Raw genomic sequence first — 12,500 nt, 5'->3', positions numbered from 1 at the left:
AACTTTACTCAAAAAGTTACAAAATTCCCCCTTTTAGGGAAATAATATCCTATAAATCATCCATTTTGAGTACAGTCTATGCAAGAACTTACAGTCCCAACCCTTTCCCGCATCAAGGTTATTCCATACAGGAGGCAGGAACCCCTCACACTATAAACCATTAGCTGGACAACTAACCTCATTGTCTAACCTCTAACGAATAGTGCTACTTTTTCACAGTCCGTTCCAGGAGCACTTTTCTTAAAGTCTACCGACAAGAACAAATAGCCGTTTTTTCCCACTGACCTTTTTAAAAGGTTACCTTCAGGGTCGCCAGCTTTGTAAAGTGGCACCTCCAGGACTCTTGGTGCCACTAGCCATTTTGCCCGCAATCGTCCCGACTCCATATTACCAGCAATTGCGGACAGAAATAAAAACACTAGAAAAAAAGCAATAAATTACGGCTTCAAATCAGTTCTGAATATTATGTAATGTTATTATTGACATATTATCTCCGTTCTCCTTAAGTACTTGAACTTTTCTGTACAAGCAAGAAAATATGGATGATGTATATTCAAGGAGCTGCTTCTATGGCAGAAAAAACTATATTGTAAAGATTAAAGTAATCTCCATTATTATGCTTAAAATTAGTAGCTGTAGGAGTGGTAATATGATACTAGTAGTAGTAGTAGTAGTAGTAGTAGTAGTAGTAGTAGTAGTAGTAGTAGTAGTAGATGCGAGAGAAGAGAAATCACAAAAGGGAACCCATAACGACTAAGATCTTGAAAGAAATAAAAGAAATAAAATTTGTATTTATCTGATTAACAGGTTAGTGTGTTTCATGGACTGTGAAATTAAGTTGTTCATATCTGAATCACTTCAGATATTCCTATCTAACTAATCCACATTAAAGCAAAAGCATAATTCCATTTAATCACACTGTTAAAAGCCCTAATTATAATCTCCATTCTAATATGACAGAACATCTGACAGTTTCTGTTGTAATAACTGTGAATAATATATACGGTACATATCTTATGAAAATGTGTATATATATATATATATATATATATATATATATATATATATATATGTGTGTGTGTGTGTGTGTGTGTGTGTTTGTATATGTATGTGTATATACATACATATATTGTATATATATATATATATATATATATATGTATATATATATATATATATATATACATATATATATATTTATATATATATATATATATATATATATATATATATATATATATTTATATATATATAAAGTATATTATATATACTGTATAGATGTGTGTATGTGTGTATAAGTACGTATGAAAGTATGAATGTATGGATGTGCGTAATTGATTGCATGAGTATGAATTAGAATTTCCGAAACAAACAAGTGTCCTAACATTTCTTGATCCGTTTATCTTTTAAAACAGTTGGTCGAGTAAGCTACATTGGAGTTTGGCCCCCAAAATATGTTGTTAAAATTGTCGAATATAATCAAAGTCATAATTCTTTCGGCACTAAACGACCTTAATCAAACATAGTCATACATCTAGACCTGGCTGTTATCAGGTGATAAGTTCGTCCTTCAGTTTATACAGTTCACTAGATTATAACAATATCTTCATTTATGACAACTATTAACCAATTCGTTTTCCTTGTAAAACACTTCATTTAAAACCTCACGCGTCCTTTTAATGTAACATAGTTGGTTTCTTAACCTTAATATTCTTATTCTATTTGGTCATCTATAATCTACTTCTTAATAATATCAGCACGCCCATATGCACAGTTCACATACACATACACACACACACACACACACACACATATATATATATATATATATATATATATATATATATAATTATATGTATATATACATAATATATATACATATATGTATATAGATAGATAGATAAATGGATATACATTTTGATTAATATATGTGTACGTGTCTCATGAAGAGAGAGAGAGAGAGAGAGAGAGAGAGAGAGAGAGAGAGAGAGAGAGAGAGAGAGAGAGAGAGAGATAAAATCAACATTTTCACAAAATACTAAAATAACTAACATAAAACCCGCTTACAATGACACCACTAATTTCAAATGACTGCTGTTTACACCCAACATCGTTTCTTATTCTCCATTATTCCTAAAGTAGTTTTCCAAGGCCCCTTACTTCCTCGTAGCCTACTGTACCTTTGTTCTTCCCACCTCAACATACGACTTTCGACCCGAGATGACCTGACTTGACCTCCTTGCTCTTCCCCCCCATCCAGCCCCCGTTCGGCACCGGGCCCGGCCTCGCAGATCCATGCTCTGGAAAAGACATTAAAGTTCCTACAGCTACAAGAGCTCGGCAAATTGTACTCACTTAGGGCAAGGCCGCGGTGAGTGACGCGACTTTATTATAATTATACTTTCTCTTTTACTCATAATATCTTCATCATTATTTTTATTATTATGATTATCATTGTAATCATCATCATTTTTACTAATATTATTATTTTTATTACTATCATTATTGCCATTGCCATTCAATTATTATGATCATAGTCATTATTTCATGTTATGGTTATTATTATTATTATTATTATTATTATCATTATTATTATTATTATTATTATTATTGCTTAGCCGCTTAGTTCCTTCATCTGCAATAGCTATTAATTTTCCAAATTTAACGACCGATATTTTTTAGATTTACTTATACGCATATTATTTTTTCCTCGGATTTTAAGAACCAATTTTGTGACGCCCCCCCCCCTCTCTCTCTCTCTCTCTCTCTCTCTCTCTCTCTCTCTCTCTCTCTCTCTCTCTCTCTGATATAGAAAGAGAAACAGTTTTAGCAGATAAAATTGAATATCGCAGAGATAACGATAGTCTTAATGATTATTATCACATGTTAGAAATAAGATGTTCTTTGTAAAGTCAAGTACCAGGATTCCAAGAACGAAGACTTCTTTGAGGTGCTTATACACGTTCTGGTATAATAAGAGAATTTATTAGACCGCTTCAATGTCATATTGCTCAAAAAAAGGACCTAATCAACATAAAATCTCATTAAAATATTCAAATGATGATAACAGGTAGGCTATGTTAAAATAACCTTTATGCAATCGAGATCTAAAAAGGAATGTTTTATATATATATATATATATATATATATATATATATATATATATATATATATATATATATATATATATATATATATATAAATTTTAATGCCCTCGATTATGTTAACTTGATAAACAGGGAAAGATTTTATTTGGTATATAACTTTCTCATTTACATTAACGTTTTATAAGTTCCTTTTCTATGCATTTTCTGATTACTGGTGACTTAAATCATTGTCTGCCTTGAATTTAAATTCCAAAAATCATTAAAGCCTCTTTGTATTATACAGATATCGTATCGTGTTTACCTATCAATATACACTTGTTTCAATACCAATTACAAGACTCCTACAAAAGATAGCGAAGATTTCGGAAAAATAAAACACGCAGAAATCATTCCATGTTTTTTGCCGTAAGACAAAAGGTGAGCTTCACCATCGGGTGTTCACAGCCAACGCTGCTGGCGTGTAGCGTCACATTAAGGAGGAGTACGGAGTGGATCTCTTGTTTGCAAATATAAATATACGTTTCTAAAGGGGGAGAGATGCGAGAGAAAACCCAGGGGGTTTGTCCTATATAAGTGAAGACAATGCATTAGCAGGAGATGGCCTTTCTGTGAAGGTATAACGATGTGGAGGGTAGAGTGCTGCTTATTACAGTAATCAGAGTGGGATTAAAAGGAATATTTTTCAAGACCTGCGATTAAATAATGCATTTAGATTAAATTACATTAGCTACACTGATGGAATAATCACCATGCTTGTATTCTATACCGACATTTTATAATTCCTCTAAATCGATTGTCAAGGATGAGTAATAGTAAATCAAGTTCTTTTACTGCTTTGTTTTAGTTTTATGACTTAAAAGTAATAAATAAGGATAGATTTAAGATCAATAAAAATCACCACAATAAATAATATTATTAATAAAAAAAAATTATGCAATGCAAAAATAAAACTAAAAATAAAAAGAAAGTAGAGCGAACCTTATCAAGGAAAGCATTTGGTCACAAATAATATGAAAAGTCCATTCGGAGATATAAGATACTAAAACTAAGCCACAGTTACCGAGAACACGTTTATAAATCATTAAATGCCACATTTTAATAATGAAATTCCTTTCATTTTCCAAATCTATTTTAAACAGAGCTGAAAAGTATCACTGACTAGTGAGTTTATTCGTCAATATGTTCCATTAGTGGTACTGTGATGTCAATAGTTAACATTCAAAAGTCAATTTTCATTAAAGCGGTCACACATCAAACAGTAAAAACTGCAAATATCAATATGATATCAATTTACTTTAATTTACTGAACGAAAATCTGTTTAATTTAAAACGGCTAAAAAGATTAAAAGTACAAAAGCATCAAGACTTTGACCTCAGCATGACTCAGTCGTGCAACGATTTCAACACAGACAGATTTGCATCTCGCTGCTGACTTATGATACTCATCATGGCCGGACAGTTATTACGGGAGCAATGATAAATAAGAAGTGAGGCGTTGTTTGGAAGAAAGTATGAGGTGGTTGTACACTGGAATTGCTCAAAATAAGTGAGGATAATTACTCAATGAGAATCCTAATAGTATTACTGTATTTTTGTCTGAAGGGGAATAATTATTATTTTTGCAAAACAGTCAACTGTGAATATGCTAATTCTATATACCGGGGAATTCTTGATAAACCAAAATTCATACAATGAATGAGTAAAAAATTACATGCATGAGGAATTAACGGCCTTACCAAACCATTACCTATTGATCCCCATGGCACTAGTGAATTTACAAACTAAAGTATTAACTCCTTGAAATCTTGAACTAAGCCTTTCTCTTCGAACAAATCAAAGAAGATGTCAGAGAGACACCTAGTGAAAGCATGAGTTAAATACTTAATTTGTAAGATGTTAGAAGGTTTTGTGCTTACAAAAGCGAAGAAATCCTCCTTATAATATGGACAAAGAAATCTTGCTGTGTATTAACACCTAGAATCAGGGTAAGTAACTAGGGAATCCAATATTCTAAAGGTGCAATCATGCTTCAATCATGGCAAATTCACTCTTTTAAAAGGAAATTTTACAATAGGAGATTATATTTAAATCTCTCTCTCTCTCTCTCTCTCTCTCTCTCTCTCTCTCTCTCTCTCTCTCTCTCTCTCTCTCTCTGCAGAAAATGTGCCACTATGTCGAGCAGGTATTCTTACAAGTCTTATTTCTTATTTTGTCCTAACACCTTTGCCACTTGGTGATATCAAGACTTTTAAGTTTCTTTATCTTCCTCTCTTTTACCAAAGTCCAACCAGATTTTAATGACAAACATATTTCTAGTCTTAATTTTAGTTTCTTTTAAAACCGTCGAGCAGCAACCTTTGCTTAATTTGTTTTCAAATAATAATAATAATGATAATAATAATAATAATAATATTAATAATGATAATAATAATAATAATAATAGTAAAAATAATAATAATGATAATAATAATAATAATAATAATACAGATCTCTTTCATTTCTCCCAAGGAGTGAATAGCATCTTGAGAAATTTTATACAAATGTTTTAGTCATACTGATATGGCAAGAAATGCATTGAATCTAATATTATGCACAATATATGATCGATATGGCATTTGATAAAAGGGATATATAACCCCCCAAAAATAGAAAATTTTAGGAGCAGTCATGATGGTATTTGAAGCATAAGAATTTTGCCAAAATAATTCATTTAAGGAAAATTTATTGATAAACAAATTAACAGACTTATGAGGAAAAAAAATATTCAATGATATATGACAGTAGTTTCTGATTTTGGAAGCGAAACCTACACTTGTTGCTTAAATATATATATTTATTTTCTATAGAATGAATGAGTATCGAAGAAAACAAATCATGATTTTTGTGCTGCATTCCAAAATAGAACTTGGTCTTGCAAAGTCAGTTCATTCTTTCAATCAATAGATCTTGTTGTCCTTTTCTCTCCTACAATGGATATACCATATTAATCTTATAACGATAAAAGCAATTTCCAATTCCAATGTAACAAGCAAATGTATGGACATATAAATATATAAATAGATAAATAAATATATATATATATATATATATATATATATATATATACTGTATATATATATATATATATATATATATGTATATATATATATATCTATATAATATATATATATATATATATATATACAGTATATATATATATATATATATATATATATATATATATATATATATATATATATATATATATATATATGTATATATTTATATTTGGACAGACTGACCAAACCATAAATGGGAGTAATTTTGGGATGGGTGTTTTGTATGAATGCAATGACTGAAGCTAAAGGATGATATATCAAAAGAAAATGGCTTTTTGATGGGTGTCAGATGAAGACAATATGAGAGACACTTTACTTTGTCCTTAAATTTAGCTTAGTATTTTAATTAAATATTAGAATCTAAATAGATTTAGGTTACCCTATCAATTGATGCATTAATTGAGATATAAAAAAAATATCTATAGACAAATACTAGTAAAAAAATGGAAGTGAATAAGTTGTCAACAGCATATAATTTATATAAACTCTTGAAAAGAAATCTAAATCTATGTGAGCAATTACTTAAGAATCTCCTTTAGCCTTTTCCTTAAAGTCTAGTGAAAAGGAGTCAGTTATCAATGACCTGCACCTTAGCCGACAATCTTAAAAGTCTCATCAAAAAGTAATTAATGGCAGGATTAGCTTTCTTCAATTCGTTAATAAAGTCACTCGCTTTTCTGATTCTCACACTTACGCCCACACCCATACACACACACACATATACACGCCCACACACATACACACACACACACACACACACACACATATATATATATATATACATATATATATATATATATATATATATATATATATATATATATATATATATATATATATATATATATATATATATAATATTATGTTGAAGCAAGCAATATAACTCATGGCTTTGAACGAGTTAGGGAAGCACAAAAACTAACATCGAAGGAATATTAATGCTTAAACATCTACATTTATTCCTTAGTAATTTCCTGAAGAAATGAAATGCGAATTAATAAGAAATGACCATCTCAAAATAAACCAGCCAAATAAATTTAAATTATTTTCTCTCTCTCTCTCTCTCTCTCTCTCTCTCTCTCATGGTTCCTGTTGGTATGGATAAGAATATATTGAAATATATATTTTTCAGAGGATAATAAATTCTAAGAAGGATATTATTTTCTATAGATGAGCTCGCATGGTAAGCATCTGTCTATGGCTGCCACATCAAGCAAAGTCCCACTGAAACAGATAGAAAACCTCATAGCCTCATTTAACTTTAACCACAATGAAGACTGTCTTCTCAGCTGGAAAATATTACGATATCTATGTATGCCTTACATGCTAATACTTGTTTTTAAACTATTCCTCTCCATTTATTGGACTATTTCTAACTCAAAATCATCAATGTTAAGGATACAATAAGGATTCCTTTAGTTTTTACAAATATACACTAACTCGTTCGGTATTATATATATTCTTCTTAGTGACAATTTTTACATTATTATTCGGAAAACTATCTGGAAGATAGTTTGTCCGGAGAGATGCTATCTTCGATTTTTGGATGCAACTAAGATATTGTGTGTATATATATATATATATATATATATATATATATATATATATATATATATATATATATATATATATATATATATATACAGTATATATCAATAAAAACATTCATGCACGTATAATTTCTCGGTCATCCGTTAAATACACGACCAAAATTTAATCTCAGCAATGAAAACAGGAAGAAGCTGGAACGACGCAAAAGTAGATTAACCAATGCTGGTATCTACACACGAAAGACCATTAATAGAGCGGACCTCGTTAATAAAAAGTAAACGCTTCTCTAATGAAGGTATGACGTCTACATTCTTTTAAGAAGAAACAAGAGCAATTGACTTCCATAATAAAGGCCCTCCACTACCTTTGTTATCTTGACCCCAGTTATAACATCGATCAAACAATAGTAATTACTATGGGCTAAAGATTATCGAATACGCTGGCAAGATTATATATTTATAAATATATATATATATATATATATATATATATATATATATATATATATATATATATTTATATATATATATATATATATATATATATATATATATATATATGTATATATACATATATATATGTATGTATATATACATACACACACATATATATATATATATATATATATACATATATATACATACATATATATACATATATATATATATATGTATATATACATATATTAGTATGTATATACATACATACATACATACATACATATATACATATATATATATATATATATATATATATATATATATATATATATATATATATATGTGTGTGTGTGTGTGTGTGTGTGTGTGTAAGACTAAATTATTTTGTATGGGGCATTTACTTATGCATATTGATAATCTATATGTGAAAAAAAAATTCTAGTTATTTCTCACTCAATGTCATTGTTCAAGTGATTTTTTTTTTCTATACTTTGTAATACCTACTGTAAATTTTGTAGAATAAAGGTATTATTATTATTATTATTATTATTATTATTATTATTATTATTATTATTATTATTATTATTATCATTATTATTATTATTATTATTATTATTATTATAACCTTTTAGAATTCTACTATCAATAAGTCGACGTTTCATTTTAACAATTCCGACCTATGACAAAAAATGCTTTATTTAGTATCGTTAAGTCAATATTTTTTCTTTTTCTTTAATGCTTATTTCTTATTTTTTTCAGATTCGGAAAGCGCAGCGAGTATGCTGTTCCCCCCGGCGACGTCCTGGTGAGTAAAAAAAGTCGAAGGTATTATAGCAAAAGTTAGAATAGATAACGCGAATGTTTAGGAAGTTTTATTAAAGATTGAACAGAAAGTCTTACGATAGGAGGTGACATAGACATTGGACGTCTACAAAATCCTCATCTGTATGACTAATGTGAATGAAACTATTAAATAAAACCGTTTTATTAGACTGACGAAAAAAACGACAAAATTTTTAGAGAAATCACTAAATGAAAATATATTTGAAAATAGGGCGTTTTATTAGATGATGACGAAAAAAAAAACAAAATTTCTAGAGAAAGCACTAAATAGGATATTTGAACGTAATGCGAGGTAAGCATAGGCTATGTAAACGTGGACTACACCATAGAGAAGGAGAATGTTTTATTTATTTTTATGTTGAGTAGTTGGGGGATTCTCGCGAACTTACTTTCGTAGCATATCTGAAAGTATCTGACTGCCATCAAAGTTTATAATGCCTTTCGATTAGATTGACAAATGAGGCGAAAAGACAAGTATTGATTAAACGAGTCAAATGAATGACCTGGTGAAAAAGGAAGACTTTGTGCCAAGAAAGAACCCTCTGATCCTTATCTGATTTAAACGAATAACAACTCGCCCTCTTCCTCGAATGAAGGAGCTAAATTTACATTGAACTGTACGTGCATATAAATGTCCTGTTTCATGAATTTACATTAAGCAAAAAAGTTGTTGCAGGAAAAATTCAATTTTATTGTAACATTTGAAAATACTAATAAATATGCAGATTGAGCCACTGTCTATAACGATACAAAACATGAAATTTGTAAAACGTTTTAACAACTTTAACGATTATGGAAATCGTGCAGGTCTCGTGAAAAAAAATACTGCATTTTATATTACATAGACCGTCAGTCATACTTTTCAACAGTGACATAATTTCAACACAATTAACTGGTACTTGATTAATCAGATTATTTCCTCATACCTAATTATTAGAGGTATTACAAACGAAGTGAAAGTATGAGACGTTAGGCTATATCTTATTTCATGCTACAGAGAAAACACTAACAGTGCCGGCTACAAACATTTTAGGAGATGGGCAAAGGAGCAATCGTAGTGAAAATCCAAGTAACGTACAAAGATGAATATATAAGACAGAGTGATCATAATTCATATGAAATATCATCTGACATGAAAGACCTAAAAAGACGTGGCAACAAATCCTAAGAAAGAAAAAACGTCAGTCCAGACAGAGATACAAGAAAAGGACTCAAGGCACTCGACAATGTACAGTATATGTTTATTTCTACTCCTCTTGGGATCTCATACATATGTGAAAACTATTTCGCTTATTTGGTGAAGTTTCACTGTTCGAAAAGATGAATCTCTCCCAATACTAAAACTTGGCGATCATCATCATCATCATCAGCTTTCGTGTTTATTAAAAATCAAATACTCTAGTCTTGAATTTAGAATTTTATAAAAATAAAAATTTACTTTGGATGTTTTTCAAATAAAATAGCCTAATCGAACATTCAATGGGAAACTAATGTTATGCCAATATCATTTCAACTCAGTTAAGTTAATTCAATATATATATATATATATATATATATATATATATATATATATATACATTTATATATATATATATATATATATGTGTATATATATATATATATATATATATATATATATATATATATATATATATATATATATATATATATATATATATATATATTCCAAGAGAATAGAAAATAAAGATGTATAGAGTGCACGTAATAAAAAGTAAAAGTTATCAGCACCAGCGTCAAAAGTCTACTTGATAACTATCATGACTTTCAAGAGCGATGTTAATAAAGATTCTATAAGCAGTTATTTATTACTTCTCATGCTTTTTGCAAAAATACCCAATTGTTCGTATTCATGCAATCACCATTCAAAGAACTATCTATCTACTACAGTATAACACATTTCATTGTTATTCTTTCAGCCTCCACACTCGCCTCTAAAATAAATTCTGTTCCCTGGTCTCAAAAACTACCAGTAATCAATCAAGGGTGATGACTTTCAATACACTTCAACGATCTTCGCCTCGTATGCAATTGCTCTTTGCAATAAGAATTTTCTTACATTGAAAAATTTTCACTTTGCAACAGTTGTCAATTTTCCAAACGCGTGTTCTCGTTTGACTGAAGACATTTCGTTACCATCTGAGGAAATTTCAGACGATCTTTTGTGACTGCGTCAATATAGATTTACTCGTTTCATAGAAGTAAGTGAAATAGACACCCGAATATTCATACCTAGTGAAAAAAACATAGTAAGTGGAAAAACAAAATAGGACTGGTGGTAATAAAATTAAGGGTATAATCTATTAGAAATGGAAAAAGTGTAACGGGAAAAATGGAGTAGACCTAACTCCGATGGAAACGAAAAAACGCCATAATAGATATATGGAGGCAATAGCAGTCGTAAAAACTGATTCTGGGAAAATATTTAATGGTTAAATGAACACAAGTATATCATTACACAACTAGGCAAATACATTCATTCATGCCCGTATTGCAGATAGAGAGATAGATATATAATAGATAGATACTTTTCTTTTCAATTGAGAAAGCAAAACAGCAGCCAACATAATTCAAACTGTCCAGGAATATACTATTGGTAAGGATTACAAAATACATAACAAAAATTTTAAAATAAGATAGAGAGCAAGGAATGGGTTTTAGGGTAACCGAAATATGTATAATTTGGTTTGTATGATCTAGAAGACGACCCTCCATCTGTCGAATATAAGATAATGGTGCATTAAGTATAATCATATCTGGAAATACGTGCCAATGCTATAAGCAGAGTACATAACCATGTATAGTCAATTCTTTTTAGTGATGCAGATTTGCACCGACTCGCAGGAGTGCCCTTTTAGCTCGGAAAAGTTTCCCGCTCGCTGATTGGTTGGACAAGATAATTCTAACCAATCAGATAGCAGGAAACTTTTCCTAGCTAAAAGGGCACCGCTGCGAGTCGGTGCAAATGCGTCTCATTAGAAAAAAAATTGAGTATAGTAATGATAATCCTGCAGTAGTAGCCTGCGCTAATCTTGTTCGTGCAGCGCTAGGGCTTTGTCTCAAGAAGATGCAAGATATCGATGGCAAAGTGTTCTGCGACTATCAATTACTTTTTACTTGATTCTAATGTAGTCAACTGAAAGATTACGTGTTATAGTTACCTTCCATCGGAACCGTTTAGACATCTTACATTATTCGAGCTGTTTACTTCCCATGTTCGATGAAATCTGGATAATAAATAAATCGCCACTTAAGAACTTTATCATCGTATTTATAGCAAATACATTTAAAAACTAACAAAAAAAAAAAATCTGAAACTGTGGCCAGCGATAATTTTCCACCTGACACCCATTCTCTCGGACACTCGTGCCAACATTCTCTAAACTGGCCATTACGACCACGTTCTCCTCCTACACACATCCGAGAAATTAAATCACAGATAC

At 30.1% G+C, this 12,500-nt stretch overlaps 1 protein-coding gene across 2 annotated transcripts in view; it reads left to right on the top strand.

The window, feature by feature from the left end:
• NPF (neuropeptide F) overlaps positions 1 to 12,500 on the top strand; it is a 75,427-nt gene that overhangs the window by 56,583 nt on the left and 6,344 nt on the right. Inside the window, exons 2-3 of one of the 2 annotated variants that reach the window (XM_068376345.1) lie at positions 2,261 to 2,371; positions 8,956 to 9,001. In XM_068376345.1, coding sequence (XP_068232446.1) covers positions 2,261 to 2,371; positions 8,956 to 9,001 — 157 coding nt within the window. The remainder of the gene's footprint in view (positions 1 to 2,260; positions 2,372 to 8,955; positions 9,002 to 12,500) is intronic. The other variant, XM_068376346.1, reaches the window with a different exon arrangement.

Source organism: Palaemon carinicauda, chromosome 7 (assembly GCF_036898095.1).
Source record: "Palaemon carinicauda isolate YSFRI2023 chromosome 7, ASM3689809v2, whole genome shotgun sequence".
NCBI classification, from domain to species: domain Eukaryota; kingdom Metazoa; phylum Arthropoda; class Malacostraca; order Decapoda; family Palaemonidae; genus Palaemon; species Palaemon carinicauda.
The sequence above is the reverse complement of the archived record's forward strand: the minus strand, read 5'-3'. Positions and strand labels throughout refer to the sequence as shown.